The following is a 20,045-nucleotide window of genomic DNA, read 5'->3' as shown; positions in this document are numbered from 1 at the left end:
GAGGGGGGTACGGCGTTTCTCAGGGGGTCACGGCTCTAGAAGAGATGTAGCGTCAGTTATTTTTCTTGTGGGGACAACTCTCAAATGTTATTTAACCCCTTCTATACCGGGGGGGACTTACCCCCCTTCCTGCCCAGGCCAATTTTCAGCTTTCAGCGCTGTTGCACTTTGAATGACAATTGCGCGGTCGTGCTACGCTGCACACAAACTACATTTTTATTATTTTGTTCCCACAAATAGAACTTTCTTTTGGTGGTATTTGATCACCTCTGGGATTTTTATTTTCTGTAAAAAAAATGACTTAAAAAATGTAGAAAAAAAAAGTTTTCTCCTTCACGGATGGGCACCAATGGTACTGCATTGATAAGGCGGCACTGATGGGCACCGATGAGGTGGCACTGATGTGGTGGCATTGATGGGCACTAATATGCGGCACTGATAGGCGGCACGGGTGGGCACCGATAGGCGGCACGGGTGGGCACCGATAGGCGGCACGGGTGGGCACCGATAGGCGGCACGGGTGGGCATAGTTGGGCACTGATAGGTGGCACTAACGTACTAATGTATGTGTTGTACTAATGGATGCCAATCAGTGCCAAACAATGCCTGCCAATCAGTGCCTGGATGGGCACGGATAGGCGGCATGGATGGGCACGGATAGGCGGCATGGATGGGCACGGATAGGCGGCATGGATGGGCACGGATAGGCGGCATGGATGGGCACCGATGAGAACTGATAGGTGGCACTAACGTACTAATGTATGTGTTGTACTTATGGATACCAATCAGTGCCAAACAATAATGCCTGCCAATCAGTGATGCTCCATTGGCACCAATATGCGGCAGTAATAGGCGGCACGGATGGGCACCGATAGGCGGCACGGATGGGCACCGATAGGTGGCACTAGCGTACTAATGTATGTGTTGTACTAATGGATGCCAATCAGTGCCAAACAATAATGCCTGGATGGGAGTGATGCCCATTGTGGGCACTGATTGGCATCCATTATTTGGGATTGTCATCCCTGGTGGTCTAGGGTGGCATACGTGTGGTGGGCATCCCTGGTGGTCTAGTGGCATCCCTGGTGGTCCAGTGTGGGCATCTTTGGGGGGGGGGCTGTGCTGACAATCGATCAGCACAAACCCCCGTCAGTCAGAGGAGCAGCCGATCGGCTCTCCTCTACTCACGTCTGACAGATTACCGGTTTTTCCTGTTTACATCGTGATCAGCCGTGATTGGCCACGGCTGATCACGTGGTAAAGAGTCTCCGTGAGAGACACTTTACCTTGATCGGTGTTGCGGGGGGGTCAAGCTGACACCCTGCAACAACGATCGCCGCGATGCGCGCCCCCGGGGGCGCGCAGCGGCTCAATATCCTGAGGACGTCATATGACCTCCACTCAGGATATTGAAACCACTTTGTTACAAGGCGGGCGGCAAGGGGTTACAATGTCCGCACATCACTCGCCTTCTAATAAAATGATGAAATGGATACTATTGTGGAATATTTGGCAAGTAATGTAACAATTGTGTAACTATTCCTGTTTTAGAGGAGCTCTTGTCAAACATTGGACCCCAAGCCATACCAATAAAGGGCTTTACCATTTGACATAAATGACCCCTGGCAGGTATGAGATTATAGCGCCATCTAGGGTTTGGAGTTAGGAAAGGTTTCCCTCCTGAAGTAAGAACCCGATGGAAGTAGAAAAGGGTTATGCTGATGTGGGAGTGGCCAACAAACTTTGTAAAACTGAGGTCCGCCCAATTTTACAAATACTGGAGCCGCCGACTTTTAAAATAAGGACACTTACCTGTCCTGGGGGCCCGCGATGTCGGCACCCGAAGCCAATCTGTCGCTTGGCTCTCGGGTGCTGCCGCCGTCATCTTCGGTAAGGGAATCAGGAAAGGAAGCCTTGCGGCTTCACTTCCTGGTTCCCTACTGCGCATGCGCGACTCGCGCTGTATGGTCTTACTGGTCCCTGCTGTCTTCTGGGAATGGAGAAGGCGCCGGAACTGGCATAGATACCCGCGGGTGGCTCAGGTAACTATGTATTAGACAGGCATTTGCTCCCCCCTCCCCCCTGAAAGGTGCCAAAATGTGCCCCCGGAAGAGGGGGAGGGGGAGGTTCCAAAAAGCGGAAGTTCAGTTTTTGGGTGGAACTCCGCTTTAAATAAAATTCAGTAGCACAAACTGGAAGGGGGACTTCGCCTGGGGGGGCAACACTAGATCTATACTGGGCAGCACAGTGGCAAAGTGTTTAGCACTTCTGCCTGAAAGCACTCAGGTTGTGGGTTCGAATCCCAACCATGACGCTACCTTCCTGGAGTCAGCATGTTCTCCCTGTGCGGATCTCAGGAACGCACACAAAACCCACGCACTCTCCTGACACGCATAGAAACGCGTTGCCACTTAGCAGACAGCACCTCATGCGGATCGGTGCGATGTGTCAGAAATATAAAAAAGTTAAATTTTTGTGGACTAATTACCTCAGTTACATGTAAAATAAACCCTGTGACGGGAGGGCCCGGGGGACCCAGAATGCCTTGGGAAGTATGGGGGGGTACCCTTGTCTCAGCTCCCCATGCACCTCTCATGCCCAAGTCACCCCCTGTGTCTATTAGGGACGCAGGGTGAGCAACAAAATAATGGACCCTGAGAAGTACAATGTAATTAACACATTGTCGTTTTGTGTTAATTAACTCTGCTATTGTGTGAAGGAGTTCTGTGTTGATTGGTGATAATATTGATTGTGTCTTCTGAGCTACAAGACGGCAAGTCTGGCCGAAAGGTCATGTCTCCGAGTCATCTAGGCTGTCAAATGGGATTAGTTAATGAGCTCATGTTAATTAGGTTTCTGGTCACAGTTGTATTTCCAGAGTACTATGAGCGGGATGTAGGCCCCTCCTCTTCTGACTGTGTATAAAACTTGTATTGCTTTCAATAAAGATTCTCATTCCTTCTTGACCCTCAACACAGAGCCTCGTCTCTTATTTGGGGGAGAATTATTCGTATGGGGTTTCTTATTCGGCTGGTTGGAGGGTTCGGGAGCGGCCTTTGTATTCGGGAATGGAATGTCCTAAATGACTTTAACCCTTTCATACTCGGGGTGTCGTTACAAACCCGGGTGAGATGAGGATAAAAATATGAATATATTCACGGAGAGACGGGGGAGAGACGGGGGTGAGACGGGAAGAGACAGGGGTGAGACGGGAAGAGACAGGGGTGAGACGGAAAGAGACAGGGCTGAGACGGGAAGAGACAGGGGTGAGACGGGGGTGAGACGGGAAGAGACGGGGGTGAGACGGGAAGAGACGGGGGTGAGACGGGAAGAGACGGGGGTGAGACGGGAAGAGACGGGGGTGAGACGGGAAGAGACGGGGGTGAGACGGGAAGAGACGGGGGTGAGACGGGAAGAGACGGGGGTGAGACGGGAAGAGACGGGGGTGAGACGGGAAGAGACGGGGGTGAGACGGGAAGAGACGGGGAAGAGACGGGGGTGAGACGGAAAGAGACAGGGGTGAGACGGAAAGAGACAGGGGTGAGACGGAAAGAGACAGGGGTGAGACGGAAAGAGACGGGGGTGAGACGGAAAGAGACGGGGGTGAGACGGAAAGAGACGGGGGTGAGACGGGAAGAGACGGGGGTGAGACGGGAAGAGACGGGGGTGAGACGGGGGTGAGACGGGAAGAGACGGGGGTGAGACGGGAAGAGACGGGGGTGAGACGGGAAGAGACGGGGGTGAGACGGGAAGAGACGGGGGTGAGACGGGAAGAGACGGGGGTGAGACGGGAAGAGACAGGGGTGAGACGGGAAGAGACAGGGGTGAGACGGGAAGAGACAGGGGTGAGACGGGAAGAGACAGGGGTGAGACGGGAAGAGACAGGGGTGAGACGGGAAGAGACAGGGGTGGGGCGGGAAAGAGACAGGAAGGGGCGGGGGCGAGACAGGAAGGGGCGGGGGCGAGACAGGAAGGGGCGGGGGCGAGACAGGAAGGGGCGGGGGCGAGACAGGAAGAGGCGGGTGAGAGAAGATTTGCAGCTACAGGTGACAGAGAATGGAACTCCAACCAAAATGTTTTTAGCAGATATAAATGGATCCAAATATATATTTTTTTACCAGTAGGGTGGAAAAAGGTTAGAACCTTCATCAGATTGTCCAAATCCCCCCTTATTCCCCACCCCTCTGATAGGTGTCACCGGGACAGGAAATCCCTCCTTATTCCCCACCTCTCTGATGGGCGTCACCGGGACAGGAAATCCCCCCCCCCTTATTCCCCACCCCTCTGATAGGTGTCACCGGGACAGGAAATCCCTCCTTATTCCCCACCTCTCTGATAGGCGTCACCGGGACAGGAAATCCCCCCTTATTCCCCACACCTCTGATAGGTGTCACCGGGACAGGAAATCCCCCCTTCTTTCCCACCCCTCTGATAGGCGTCACCAGGACAGGAAATCCCCCCCCCCTTATTCCCCACCCCTCTGATAGGTGTCACCGGGACAGGAAATCCCTCCCCCTTATTCCCCACCCCTCTGATAGGTGTCACCGGGACAGGAAATCCCCCCTTATCCCCCACCCCTCTGATAGGTGTCACCGGGACAGGAAATCCCTCCCCCTTATTCCCCACCCCTCTGATAGGTGTCACCGGGACAGGAAATCCCCCCCCCCTTATTCCACACCCCTCTGATAGGCGTCACCAGGACAGGAAATCCCCCCTTATTCCCCACCCCTCTGATAGGTGTCACCGGGACAGGAAATCCCCCCCCCCTTATTCCACACCCCTCTGATAGGCGTCACCAGGACAGGAAATCCCCCCTTATTCCCCACCCCTCTGATAGGTGTCACCGGGACAGGAAATCCCTCCCCCTTATTCCCCACCCCTCTGATAGGTGTCACCGGGACAGGAAATCCCCCCCCCCTTATTCCACACCCCTCTGATAGGCGTCACCAGGACAGGAAATCCCCCCTTATTCCCCACCCCTCTGATAGGTGTCACCGGGACAGGAAATCCCTCCCCCTTATTCCCCACCCCTCTGATAGGTGTCACCGGGACAGGAAATACCTCCCCCTTATTCCCCACCCCTCTGATAGGTGTCACCGGGACAGGAAATCCCCCCCCCTTATTCCACACCCCTCTGATAGGTGTCACCAGGACAGGAAATCCCCCCCCCTTATTCCACACCCCTCTGATAGGTGTCACCAGGACAGGAAATCCCCCCCCTGGGCACAAATTGTAAGAACCGACCTGTCACCACCAGGCATGGTTTATCCCCCAATCAAATCAAAGACATTTTCTACCCCCACTGGCCACATTCTGCCCCCCCTAAACTATGAAGAAAAGTCAACTGGCCTTTTGTTTAGAAAGTTTGGAGACCCCGGTCCTAGACAATGAACACAGGAGGTTCGCCCCAGACTCCTCCCCCCCTACACTGACACCCAATAAGAGACCCTTATCTTTCTCTAGGATGGCGGATATGGGCGGCGTGGGGCGGATATGGGCGGCGTGGGGCGGATATGGGCGGCGTGGGGCCTGCCTCTTTTTCTGACACCGAAGGGGAGCGTCGATCGGTCAGCTCCTGGCAGAAGACTCCGGCGGGTTTTAGATCTGGACCCTTTCCTGATGTTCAGTAAAAGAAATCAGAACTTCTAACCTTTCCCTTTCCATTCCAAATCTATATAAAAAAATATTTTGGCTGGAGCTCCACCGGAACCCAGAGAAGCCCTCGGGGGCAGTGCACAGGATGGAAGACCGGAAGAGTACCGTGACCGGTCCCCGACGTCTCGGACTGGGAGCTGGACAATGCACTGGCGGTACAATTCATGGAGCCCGGGGCCCGGTGATGAAATGGAAGCGGCGGCTTAGAGTCCAGGAAGGAGGAAGATGAAGATGAGGAGGAGAAGCTGCTGGATCCCAAATAAAATTCTGCAGGAGGAGGAAGATGGAAGCCACAGAAACACACAGGATGGTCAGTCTTAGTCAGAAGCATTCCGACCTTCATCCCAAAAATAGGATTTTTGTACTCACTGTAAAAGAGTTCATGGACGGACACAGCAGCATTGACCTTAGGGTTACATATCCTTCCTTTCAGGAGAGACTTAGGCAGAAAAAACAGCACTTCAAGTGTTAAAACTATTTTCAGTACAGCACCTCCCAGGGGGCGGGTCCCCCGGGTACATCCCACTGTCTGGAACATCCAGCCTCAGTTCGTAAACAAGCAGTACAAACAAAAGGAGGGGTGGGTGCTGTGTCCGTTCATGAACTCAGAGAAATGGATTTTACGGTGAGTACAAAAATCCTATTTTCTCTTCTGTTCATGGACGGACACAGCAGCATTGACCTTAGGGACGTCCCCAAGCAGTGTCAAAAATTTCGAGGGGTGGAAAAAACACAGCAGACCAAACTTCACCCCAAACAAACCAGAGCTCCTCAACAGAGGAACTTTAACCTTAAACTGCCGCCTGTAAAAGAGGCCACCATCAGACCCAGAACCCTCATGCCAAAGCGAAGTGACGCCCATTTCTGGGTCGTCAACCGCTGCACCGCAGACTGCAGTGTCTGTAGTTTTTCCGTTGGGAGGAAAACTCTCGCCTCTGAGGAATCCAGGATTAACCTCAGATATTCCAGACGCTGAGACGGTACCAACACTGACTTCTGGGTATTCAGTAGCCAACCGAATTCTTGGAGGGTCTGACAGGTGATAGACACGTCCTCTTCTAACTCTGAGCCTGAAGAAGCTCCCAGGAGAAGATCATCCAGGTATCCTACAATAGCGATCCCGCGCTGCCGCAGCAGGGCCAGAATCGGGGCGAGCACCTTGGTGAAAACCCTTGGTGCTGAGGCCAGGCCGAACGGGAGGGCCGCAAATTGAAATTGGTCCTCTCCGACCGCAAAGCGCAGAAATCTCCGGTGTTTTGCGCATATGGGGATATGCAGGTACGCGTCATTGATATCCAAGGATGCCAGGAAATCCCCCTGATGGAGCCACTACAGAGCGAATCGACTCCATCCTGAACTTTTGCACCTTGACAAAGCAATTGAGGGCCTTGAGATCCAGGATTGGACGGACCCCTTCCTTCTTGGGGACTACAAACAGATTGGAGTAAAACCCCTGAAACCGTTCCAGAAAAGGAACCGGCACAACCACTCCCCTGACCAGCAGATCCTGGACAGCTCCTGACAGATCCTTCCGGCAACCCGGAGGAAGTTGGAGGTTGGAGGGAAAAAAAATCTGTTTGGCAGGCAAGAGAAACTATCTTGTACCCCGAGGAAACCACTTCACAAACCCAAAGGTCGGAAAGAAGAGACCTCCAACAAACCGCGAATTCAGCCCCCCACCCGAGATGCGGGCGGGGGCAGACCTTCATGCAGAGGCAGGCTTGTCCGCAGGCTTGTTAGGCTTGCGGTACCAGGGGCGCTTTTTCCCTTCAGCGGGTGCCTTAGCACCCTGAAAACGTTTTCCTGCCGCACTTTGCGGGCGAAAAAAAAAACGCTTGGAGGTAGTAAATGAGGGCCCTTGCTTCCGGCGAGGCTCCGTTGCCTTCCAAGATTGCGGGAACAGAGTGCTCTTACCGCCTGTGGCATGTTTTATGATGCCATCCAGGGATGCCCCAAAAAGCCGTTCACCAAGACCTTTTTCGAAGACTGGTCCGCAGACCAACACTTCAGCCACACAAGACGGCGTAACACTACCGTGTAGGTGGAAACCCTGGAGAGCAAGGGAAGCGTGTCCAAGGCCGACTCACAGACAAATTTTAGGCCCTGCACCAACTGGTCGGCCAGCGCCACACAGGTTTCAGAAGCATTCTGCGCCTCCAGCTCCTGCAGCAAGGACTTTGCTCGTTCGGTAAGTGTCTGCGACACCAGAGCCCCGGCCAAAACCGGTCTCACGCCGACCCCACCACTGTGAACATGGAGCGGGCCACAGCCTCAGCTCTCCTATCTGCGGGGTCCTTGAAAGCGGGAGCCCCTTCCACAGGCAACGTGGTCGCCTTGTTCAGTCTGGACACAGGGGGGTCCGCTGACGGAGGGGAAACCCACTTTTTTTAAAAAGTCCTCCTTAAAAGGATAACGGACCGCAAAGTATTTTGGAACAGCAAAAACTTTCTGCGGCCGATCCCATTCCTTGTAGAACAATTTGTCCAGATACGGAACACAAGGAAACACTTTCGCAGTGCGGGGTGGCTTGCGGAACCCAAAAGGGACCGGCGTCTCCGATGCCTCCGCCAAATCCTCAAGTTTCTGAGTATCCCGCACCGCAGTGATAAGAGCTCCCACTAGCGCCCTATTATGCGCTGACCCTGAAGCAGAGTCATCCTCACTGTCCGTGTGGGCTAAGTCTGCATCATCTGACATAACGGAACCAGGGCCAGATGCAATAGCAGGGCCCGATTCCATGTCAGAGACATCCCCAGAAGAAGGCAGAGGGAGGGGGCGCTTTTTACCCCCCTTCTGGCCACTCGCCGCTTCAATCCTGGCAACAAACGCCTCAAGGACTGGCGTCATAGCATCCACCGAGGCCGCAGGGACAGGGGCACTAAGGGTTAACTCTGGCATGCTTGGGGTAGAAGCCTCCGGTTCGGACGCCATGCTGGCCCACCGTATATGCCACGGTTGAACTGCAAGGCAAGACCCACAGGCCACCCTCCCGACCGCTACAGAGAGCCGGGGACCCCCCACAGGACTCGCCACCCGACCAGGCTGTAGTGCTGCTGAGAAGCTGTGCCGTCCCTCAGGAAGAGTGCTGAGAGCTTTTGGCGCCGTTATTCAGGTCACTAGAGGCCAAAACTTTTCCAAGATGGCCGCCGACATGCAGAAAAAACAGCATGCGGGCTACAAGAAAATGGCCGCCGAGTCAATAGCGGCGCGTCACCGGCAAAATGGCAGCCATACACGCGTTTTAAAAATACAGTGACAAACACAGCAGAACACAGTAAAAGCACCAGACCCTGCCGCCCCCCCCAGCACACACGGCATCATACAGGACAGGAAAAATAGCACCCCACAGCAGCGCAGCCCCCGGTAGTAACGGAGCCCCCCAGGGACCACCCCGCCCCCCACCTCCCGGCCGCCACCCAGAAAGCGGGGAAGGAGGGAGAGGAAGGGAGAGAGGAAAGCAGGGCAGACCCTCGATCGACCTCCCCAGGAATGCACCAGCCGAACCACCCTGCCAAGGCAAGGGGATACTACTTACCTGTCCTGCGACCACCGGCTGGAGGTATCCCAGACAGACCCAACGTCCGCGCAGTTACGGCATGGCTGTCGGCCCGGCACACTGTGACACGGCCATAGAGACCGGTCATATGTGTGCCCTGGAGCGTATAGCTCACCGGCCACCCCTGGAGCAACGGGGCATGTCGTGGACGGCCCAGCGCGTAGCTAAAGGCCGGCACACGCTCGATGGCCGAACTTGGGGGGACTACAAGGATCGAGGATCCAGCCTGTCACCCAGTCGGCAGTTGATTGTAGATCCCAGGATACAAAAAATGCAGGGAAAAAAACAAAATAAAAAAGCGAAAAAATCGCCTAAAAACCTCCAGAGCACATGGGCCCCGAGGAGCCACGTCTTCTCCTAACGTTAGGCAGAAAAAAACTGGGGCTGCATCGTGCAGAGAGTGGGATGTACCCGGGGGAACCGCCCCCTGGGAGGTGCTGTACTGTGAGAAGTGTTTTAACACTTGAAGTGCTGTTTTTTCTGCCTAGTTCTCTCCTGAAAGGAAGGATATATAACCCTAAGGTCAATGCTGCTGTGTCCGTCCATGAATGGAAGAAAAATACCGGTCGTCTCTCCTGCAGATTGTTACATAGAAATGAAGGTCTGTAATTTCTCTCATAGGTGTATTTTATATGATGGAGACAGAAGATCAACCAAACCTCCAGAGAGATCACATGATACAAATGTTATACATGGAGGAAAATAAGTATTTTACCCCCTTAGTAGATGAGGGAGGTTCCTTAGTTGGGGGAGGTTCCTTAGTAGTTGGGGGAGGTTCCTTGTTGGGAAGCACAGAGGTCAGACGTTTCTTGTAGTTGGGGGAGGTTCCTTAGTAGTTGGGGGAGGTTCCTTAGTGGTTGGGGGAGGGTCCTTAGTGGTTGGGGGAGGGTCCTTAGTGGTTGGGGGAGGGTCCTTAGTGGTTGGGGGAGGGTCCTTGTTGGGAAGCACAGAGGTCAGAGGTTTTGTAGTTGGGGGAGGGTCCTTAGTAGTTGGGGGAGGGTCCTTGTTGGGAAGCACAGAGGTCAGACGTTTCTTGTAGTTGGGGGAGGTTCCTTAGTAGTTGGGGGAGGTTCTTTAGTAGTTGGGGGAGGTTCCTTAGTAGTTGGGGGAGGTTCCTTGTTGGGAAGCACAGAGGTCAGATGTTTCTTGTAGTTGGGGGAGGTTCCTTGGTAGTTGGGGGAGGTTCCTTAGTAGTTGGGGGAGGTTCCTCAGTAGTTGGGGGAGGTTCCTCAGTAGTTGGGGGAGGTTCCTTGTTGGGAAGCACAGAGGTCAGATGTTTCTTGTAGTTGGGGGAGGTTCCTTAGTAGTTGGGGGAGGTTCCTTGTTGGGAAGCACAGAGGTCAGAGGTTCCTTAGTAGTTGAGGGAGGTTCCTTGGTAGTTGGGGGAGGATCCTTGGTAGTTGGGGAAGGTTCCTTGGTAGTTGGGGAGCTTCCTTAGTAGTTGGGGGAGGTCCCTTAGTAGTTGGGGGAGGTTCCTTAGTAGTTGGGGGAGGTCCCTTAGTAGTTGGGGGAGGTTCCTTAGTAGTGGGGGGAGGTTCCTTAGTAGTTGGGGGAGGTTCCTTGGTAGTTGGGGGAGGTTCCTTGTCGGGAAGCACAGAGGTCAGACGTTTCTTGTAGTTGGTGATCAGGTCTCCACACATCTCAGGAGGGATTTTCTCTTCTCTACAGATCTTCTCTAAATCCTGAAGGTTTCTTGGTGACTCGAAGGTTCACCTCCCTCCATACAATTTCTATAGGATTAAGGTCTGGAGACCGGCTAGGTCACTCCATCACCTTAATGTGCTTCTTCTTGAGCCCCTCCTTTGTTGCCTTGGCGATATGTTTTGGGTCATTGTCATGCTGGAAGACCCGTCCATGACTCATCTTCAGTGTTCTGTCTGAGGGAAGAAGGTTCTCCTCCAAGATCTTACCATACGTGGCCCCGCCCATTGGCCCCTCAATGCGGGAAAGTCAGCCTGGACCTTTATCAGAGAAACCCCCAAATCCTCATGTTTCCCCTCCCCGTGTGACTGTAGGGATGGAGTTCTTGGGGTCATAGTCACCATTCTTCTTCCTCCAATCACGGCGAGTCGAGTTGATGCCAAAGAGATGAATTTTGGTCTCATCTGACCTCAGAACTTTCTCCCGATCTTCTCTGACCTCAGAACCATCTCCCGATCTTCTCTGACCTCAGAACTTTCTCCCGATCTTCTCTGACCTCAGAACTTTCTCCCGATCTTCTCTGACCTCAGAACTTTCCCCCCGATCTTCTCTGACCTCACAACTTTCTCCCGATCTTCTCTGACCTCACAACTTTCTCCCGATCTTCTCTGACCTCAGAACTTTCTCCCGATCTTCTCTGACCTCAGAACTTTCTCCCGATCTTCTCTGACCTCAGAACTTTCTCCCGATCTTCTCTGACCTCAGAACTTTCTCCCGATCTTCTCGGACCTCAGAACTTTCTCCCGATCTTCTCGGACCTCAGAACTTTCTCCCGATCTTCTCGGACCTCAGAACTTTCTCCCGATCTTCTCGGACCTCAGAACTTTCTCCCTATCTTCTCTGACCTCAGAACTTTCTCCCGATCTTCTCTGACCTCAGAACTTTCTCCTGATCTTCTCTGACCTCAGAACTTTCCCCCGATCTTCTCTGAATCATTTAGATGATCGTTGGAGACGTCAGACGTTCCGTACTTGTGTCTTCCTGAGGAGGGGACCCTGCGGGGGCTGCAGGATTCCAATCCATGGCGGTGTATTGTGTCCCCAATGGTGTGTTTGGTGACTGGGGTCCCAACTGAGATCCTTCACAAGCTCCTCCCATGTAGTTCTGGGCGGATCCCTCACATTTCTCATGACCATCCTCACCCCATGAGGAGAAATCTTCCATGGAGCTCCAGACCGAGGAGGACGATCGTTATTTTGTATTTCTTCCAATCGCTCCAACATTTGTCTCCTCCTCACCGAGCTTCTTGCTGATGGTCTTGTAGCCCATTCCAGCCTTGTGCCGATCTCCGATCTTCTCCCCGACGTCCTCTGACAGATCTTTGGTCTCCCCCATGATGGTGAGATGTGATTGGAGGAAAGAGATTCTGTGGACGGGAGTCTTCTATACATAACGAGAACCTTCTTCCATGGACAGGACTGATCTGTGGACCACATGAGCACCCCCTGGAGCCAGTCTATGTATATTACATATATACACCCCATATATACTATATACACTCTCTATATACTCCATATATACTATATACACACCATATATACACCCCAAATATACAGAACATGAGCGCCCCCTGTAGCCAGTCTGTGGGGGGAGAATTCTTGTTGGTCGGTCGGGGGATCAAATACTTATTTTCCTCCATGTATAACATTTGTATCATGTGATCTCTCTGGAGTTTTGGTTGATCTTCTGTCTCCATCATATAAAATACACCTATGAGAGAAATTATAGACCTTCATTTCTATGTAACAATCTGCAGGGGAGACGATCGGTATTTCCCCTCCCCCTCTGTATATATAAACATTCTGTATCTGGTCTCATCATCAGTTACTAAATGACCTCAAAACATCAATACAATATATTGTGACCCTCTTCCTCAAAGCAAAGCAGTGAGGTATAACTCCTCCCACTGACACCAATGATGGGGACACTATTCCTCCCACTGACACCAATGATGGGACACTATTCCTCCCACTGACACCAATGATGGGACACTATTCCTCCCACTGACACCAATGATGGGACACTATTCCTTCCACTGACACCAATGATGGGGCACTATTCCTCCCACTGACACCAATGATGGGACACTATTCCTCCCACTGACACCAATGATGGGACACTATTCCTTCCACTGACACCAATGATGGGGCACTATTCCTCTCACTGACACCAATGATGGGACACTATTCCTCCCACTGACACCAATGATGGGACACTATTCCTCCCACTGATACCAATGATGGGACACTATTCCTCCCACTGACACCAATGATGGGACACTATTCCTCCCACTGACACCAATGATGGGACACTATTCCCCCCACTGACACCAATGATGGGACACTATTCCCCCCACTGACACCAATTGGATTTTTGTTAATCCTGCCGCATTAAATGAGATGACCCCAGAGTTGGGGGGGGGGGGGTGATGGAGAACCAGGTCAGAGGTCAGCAGAGCTGCGATCATTCACGGCCAATCACTGTCATCTTTGATCTGTGATTGGTCCCCCTCCTCCGGTTCCGGATTGGTCAGTGCCGGGCTTTGCCGTTTCTCCTGAGAAGGGAAATACCTTTCTTCGTAGATTTAGAGGAATCCTCAACCCCCCGAGGAGAGGGAGGCGGCGCGCCTTTCCTGGAGATCGCCAAACCTGCGACACGGACGAAAATCAGAGAAAGTTACAAGGTAAGAAATATACATTTTATATCTATAATCAGTATCTGACAAAAGTAAGTACACCCCTCAGTGACATTTCTTGTATCTTCTCATGTGACAACACTGAAGACATGACACTTTGTATCTACATTGGGGTCAATTCAGGCAGGGCTGCGCACTCTTACGGAGGCGCAGCGTACCGTTTTTACGCTACGCCTCCGTAAATTACTTGCGCTACGCTTCATTCACGAAGCAGTAGCTCCGTAATTTGCGGGGGCGCTCCGTAAAACTGGCCGGCGTAAGCGCGCGTAATTTAAATGATCCCGTAGGGGGCGTGGACCATTTAAATTAGGCGCGTTCCCGCGCCGAACGTACTGCGCATGCTCCGTCGTGCATTGCGGCAAATGACGTCGCAAAGACGTCATTTGCTTCGACGTGAACGTAAATGGCGTCCAGCGCCATTCACGATTCACTTACGCAAACGACGTACATTTCAAAAATCGCGACGCGGGAACGACGTGTATACTTACCATTGGCTGCGCCTCCTAATAGCAGGAGCAGCCTTACGCAGAAAGCGACGAACGCAAACGACGTAAAATTCGAACGCCGGGCGCACGTATGTTTGTGAATCGGCGCGAGTATGCAATTTGCATACTCTACGCTGACCACTACGGGAAACGCCACCTAGCGGCCATCGTAAGAATGCAGCGTACGATACGACGGTGTGAGAGCCTTATACCACGCATATCTTAGGCTGCAGTCGGCGTATCAAGCTTCCTGAATACAGAAAAGTCGTTACGCCGGCGCGACTTAGCAATTACGCTGCGTATCTATGGATACGCAGGCGTAATTGCTACCTGAATCTACCCCAATGTTGTGTAGTGAGTGTACACAGGGGGGGGGGGGGGGTTGTGTAGTGAGTGTTCAGCTTGTATAACAAATAACTCAACACACAGCCATTAATGTCTAAACCGCTGGCAACAAAAGTCAGGACACCCCTAAGTGAAAATCTCCAAATTGGGCCCAATTAGCCATTTTCCCTCCCCCGGTGTCATGTGACTCGTTAGTGTTACAAGGTCTCAGGTGTGATAAATTTGGCGTTATCGCTCTCATGCCTTGTGCACACACGATTGGTTTACCCGGCGGTAAAAAGTCCGCCCGGGAAAACCGAGGACCGGCTCGGCAGCTTTTTCCCCCCCCTACACACGACCGGTTTTTCTGGCAGGAAAACTGCCATGAGAGCTTTGGCTGGGAATCCCGGCCGCGTGTACGCTCCATCCCACAGGAAAACTGCCGGGAAAAAGACCGCCGGCCAAAGCTCTCATGGCAGTTTTCCCGACGGGAAAAACGGTCGTGTGTACGCGGCATCACTCTCTCATACTGGTCACTGGAAGGACAACATGGCCCCTCATGGCAAAGATCTCTCTGAGGATCTGATATAAAGAATTGTGTCTCTACATCGGGGGGTTTGCAACCTCGGCACTCCAGCTGCGGTGAAACTACAAATCCCATCATGCTCCTGCCTCTAGGAGTCACGCCTGGGACTGTCAGGGTCTTGCAATGTCTCATGGGGCTTGTAGTTTTTAAAATAGCTGGAGGGATGAGGTTGCCTCCCCCTGCTACATTAAGCGCGTTTCGTTAGAATGAACGTCCTCCGAGTCCATGTCTGTCAGGTATCACACACGCCAATCCTGTACACTGGTTGATCGACTTCCAGTATGTCTTGGATCCATTAATGCTCGTTTTTTCCGGATTTCTGGAAGCGTTTAGCACAGATTTCCGTTCATAAACTATGAAGCAGTTTTACACTAAGTGTTGGTTTGATCTTCATGGGCCCCATTATGGAGTAAACGTTACCATCGGCCAGGACACCCCCACCTGCAATATAATACAGGAAGCCGATTGGATCTTCCTATAGTTGCATATTTGTGTTTCATTCTCCAGGGTCTCTGCTTTCAGAAAATAATTAGCGTAGATTACGATCGGAATAGATTGCGTGCCGCAGACGATAAACCCGAATAATGACAAACCGGATCAAACCAGAAATGTACAACATGAACCTCATTACTGAGGCACAGAAAAAGGGATTTTTAATACAGCTTACCTGTAAAATCTTTTTCTTGGAGTACATCACGGGACACAGAGCGGCATATTCATTACTATGTGGGTTATATGGAGTACCTTCAGGTGATGGACACTGGCAATCTCAAACAGGAAGTCCCCTCCCTATATAACCCCCTCCCATAGGAGGAGTACCTCAGTTTTGTAGCAAGCAGTATGCCTCCCAAAATGGTCCCCATAAGAGGGGTGGGAGCTCTGTGTCCCGTGATGTACTCCAAGAAAAGGATTTTACAGGTAAGCTGTATTAAAAATCCCTTTTTCTTTATCGTTACATCACGGGACACAGAGCGGCATATTCATTACTATATGGGATGTCCCAAAGCAATGCTTACAATGAGGGGAGGGAGAACATCTTCCAAAGACAAAAGGATTTAATTCAGAGATACTCTCAAATAATAATAAATCCAACTTAGTCGAGAAAAATTAAATTTGAATTTAAATTTTAACTCAAGGGTGCCCCCGATTCTGAGGGTCTTAAATCGCAGCCCGCAGCACTGCCTGCCCAAAGGCTGTATCAGAATTTCTTCTTACGTCCAACTGGTAGAATTTTGTAAACGTGTGGACAGAAGACCAGGTTGCCGCCTTGCAAACTTGAGCCATAGAGATCTGGTGGTGTGCTGCCCAGGAGGCGCCCATGGCCCTAGTAGAATGAGCCTTTAATGATAACGGAGGAGGCAACCTCTTCAAGCCGTAGGCCTGAGTAATTAACTGTTTAATCCACCTTGAGATGGTGGATTTTGCAGCTGCCTGCCCCTTCTTGGGCCCATCCGGTAGAATGAACAGCACATCTGTTTTCCGGATCTTCTCTGTAGCTTTAAGATAGGCCTTCATGGCCCTGACAATATCCAAGGTATGCAGCAACCCTTCCTTTCTGGAAGTGGGCTTCGGAAAAAAGGATGGTAGTACCAAATCCTGGTTTAGATGAAAACTGGATATAACCTTTGGTAAAAAGGAAGGATGAGGACGGAGAACCACCCTGTCCTTATGTAAAATAAGATATGGTTCCTTACAGGATAAGGCTGCCAGTTCTGACACTCTTCTGGCGGAAACTATGGCGACCAGAAATACCAACTTCCTTGTTAGTAAAACCAAAGGAACTTCAGCCAACGGCTCAAAAGGTTGTTTCTGTAGAGTTGACAGAACAAGATTCAAGTCCCACGGACAAAGTGGTGACTTAACCAGAGGATTAATACGCAAGACCCCCTGAATGAAGGTCTTAACCAGCGAGTGGGTGGCCAGCGGCCTCTGAAACCACACTGACAAAGCTGAAATCTGTCCTTTGATTGTGCTTAATGCCAGGCCTTAAGTTTTCTCCAGCTAGGAGTGGATAAACACTCGATCAATGGTATACTTGCGGGAAAGCCATTTCTTGGACTCACACCAGCCTACGTAGGCCTTCCAGACCCTGTAATAAATCACCCTGGAAACCGGCTTTCTAGCCCTGATCAGGGTAGAGATTACCTGCCTAGACAGCCCTCTACCCCTGAGAATCAGGGATTCAGCCGCCAGGCTGTCAAATTTAGACGCCGTAATGCAGGGTGGAGGATCGGGCCTTGCGAGAGTAGGTCTGGCCGTAGAGGAAGCGTCCAAGGGTCTCCCACTGCCATCTTCAAGATTAGTGAATACCATGCCCTTCTGGACCATGCTGGAGCTACCAGGATGACTGGTTTGTGCTCTACCCTGATCCTGCGTAACAGGCGGGGTAGCAACTGTAGCGGGGGAAAGGCATAAAGAAGTTTGAACTGATGCCAAGGGCAAACCAACGGATCGGCTCCGCAGGCCATAGGGTACCGTGTCCGGGACATGAACCTGTCTAGCTTCTTGTTGAATCTCGATGCCATGACATCCACGTCCGGCATTCCCCACCTCTGGCAGATTATCTGAAAAATTTGCGGATGCAGAGACCATTCCCCTGGCGACAGAGTCTGACTCCTCAAGAAGTCCGCCTGCAGGTTGTCCACCCCGGGAATGAATATTGCTGATATGTAGGGCACATGAGCTTCTGCCCACAGGAAAATCAAGCTCACCTCTCTCTGAGCTGCCTGACTCTTGGTTCCCCCTTGGTGGTTTATATATGCCACAGCTGTGGCATTGTCCGATTGTATCCTCACCGGGAACCCCTGCAATTTGGCTGTCCAAGCCTCGAGGGCTAGCCGAGCAGCTCTGAGCTCCAAGATATTGATGGGCAACTGCCTCTCCGCCTGTGCCCAAGTACCTTGGCGAGTGCAACCATCCAAGATCGCTCCCCAGCCCCTCAGGCTGGCATCTGTGGTCACCATCTTCCAGGCCACGGGGCTGAAAGATTTTCCCTTCAGTAGATTCTGAGGATTTAACCACCAGCACAGACTTTGCCGGACCCTTGATGAGTGGCAAAGGAAATTCCAAGGCCTGTGGCCTCCTGCTCCATGCTGACAGAATGGCTGCCTGTAGGATGCGAGTGTGGCTTTGAGCGTAAGGTACCGCCTCGAACGTGGCCACTAGCTTGCCTAGTAGTCGCATACATAGGCGAATAGTTGGTTTTCTTTTGCTTAGAACCAGATGTATCAAGTCTTTGATGGCCTCGACCTTTACTAGAGGCAGGAACACTCTTTGCTGTTCTGTGTCTAACGTCATGCCGAGGTATTCCAACCGTCTTGTGGGTTGGAATGCTGATTTTTCTCGGTTTAGGATCCAACCGAACCTCTCGAGGTACTGAACCGTGAGGGCCACTGCTCGTTCCAGGCAAGGAGACGAGTGATCTATGACTAGGAGGTCGTCCAGGTAGGCTAGGACCGTGACCCCTTGGACCCTTAGATTGGCTAGGATCGGAGCTAGGACCTTTGTGAATACCCGGGTGCCGTAGCCAGCCCGAAAGGGAGCGCCACAAATTGGAAATGACGCTGGGCCACTGTGAAGCGGAGAAATCTTTGATGTGGCTGAAAAATTGGCACATGAAGGTAAGTATCCTTTATGTCTATGGACGCCAGAAAGTCGTCTTTCTGGAGTGTGCGGCGGCTGCTGACCGAACAGATTCCATCCGGAAAGAACGAACCCTTAGGTAAACGTTTAAACCCTTTAGGTCCAAAATTGGCCTGACATCGCCGTTGGGCTTTTGGAACGGTAAACAGATTGGAGTAGAACCCTAGCCCTTGCTCTTGGGCTGGTACCTCTACCATCACGCCCTGGCAAAGCAGATGATCCAACGCCGCCAGTAAAGAGGCCTTTTTTGTTGGATCGTTCGGTACCCTTGACTCCTGATAATGAGGTGGAGGAAACTTTAGAAACTCTAATCTGTAGCCTGTGGCCACGGAAGACCGGACCCATCTGTCGGGGATATCGGCTTCCCAAACCTAGGCAAAAAGACGAAGCCTTCTCCCCACCTTTGTGGGTGGGGGCGCCCCTTCATAAGGCAGATTTAGGGGCTGTCTTTGCTGGATTACGATACCACTGCTTCTTGCCCCCAGAGGCCTGTCCCTGCGACTTATTGTTAAAGTTTGATCTCGCAGGAGGCCGTCGATACTGCCTGGAATTGGAGGGCCCCGGAACAGGGGAGAGCTGCCTTTTGAACGCAGGTCCCCGAAACTTCTTTTTGACCGGTAAAAGGGTACTTTTGCCACTCGATATAGTCTGAATATATTTATCTAGATCCTCTCCGAAGAGTCGACCTCCATGGAAGGGAAACCCTGCCAGAAGCTTTTTGCATGGGGGCTCAGCCGCCCAGTTCTTTAACCATAAGAGCCTTCTCATGTGTACTAAAAATAGCGACAAACGAGACGCCTGCTGAATGGAGTCCTTTATAGCATCCACCGCAAAGCACAGGGCTCTAGGAATATCCGATAATTCTTCTGCCTGCTGGGCAGGAATGTCTTTAAGCATCTGTTTAGTCTGGTCGGTTAACGCTTGACAAACCCCAATAGCAGCCACTGCTGGCTGTATCACCGCACCTGCCGTAGCAAAGGATGCCTTTAAAAGTGTCTCAAAACGCTTATCTACCGGTTCTTTAAACATCTGTATGTTTTCCACCGGGCAAGTTAAAGATTTGTTTACACAAGAGATGGCGGCATCCCCAGCTGGGAGAGCCCACTTCTTGGAAAATTTTTCTTCCGTAGGGTAGATGGTGGAAAATCTTTTAGGTGGTAAAAAGATCCTATCTGGTCGTATCCAATCCTGAAAAATCAGTTCCTCTAACAGAGGATGGACCGGAAAAACAGCGCTGCTCAAAGGCGCTTTTAATGAACCTAAGGATGATACCGCCGAAGCCTGAGGCTCCGGTAAGGGCAACTTAAATGCCAGGCGGACCATGTCTGTCAATGACTGAATCCACAAGCTCTCTGCATGGGAGGTCGAGACTGGCTCCTCATAAGTAGACTCCTCATCCCC

At 51.8% G+C, this 20,045-nt stretch overlaps 1 protein-coding gene across 1 annotated transcript in view; it reads right to left on the bottom strand.

The window, feature by feature from the left end:
* The window catches only part of LOC120922178 (CAP-Gly domain-containing linker protein 4-like), a gene marked incomplete at its 5' end in the record, with an annotated part of 62,425 nt that overhangs the window by 36,228 nt on the left and 6,152 nt on the right, over nucleotides 1-20,045 (bottom strand). The window contains one exon of the mRNA XM_040334648.1: nucleotides 13,483-13,560. Coding sequence (XP_040190582.1) covers nucleotides 13,483-13,560 — 78 coding nt within the window. The remainder of the gene's footprint in view (nucleotides 1-13,482; nucleotides 13,561-20,045) is intronic.

Source organism: Rana temporaria, unplaced genomic scaffold, assembly GCF_905171775.1.
Source record: "Rana temporaria unplaced genomic scaffold, aRanTem1.1, whole genome shotgun sequence".
NCBI classification, from domain to species: domain Eukaryota; kingdom Metazoa; phylum Chordata; class Amphibia; order Anura; family Ranidae; genus Rana; species Rana temporaria.
This window is presented reverse-complemented; position numbering and strand designations above follow the sequence as displayed.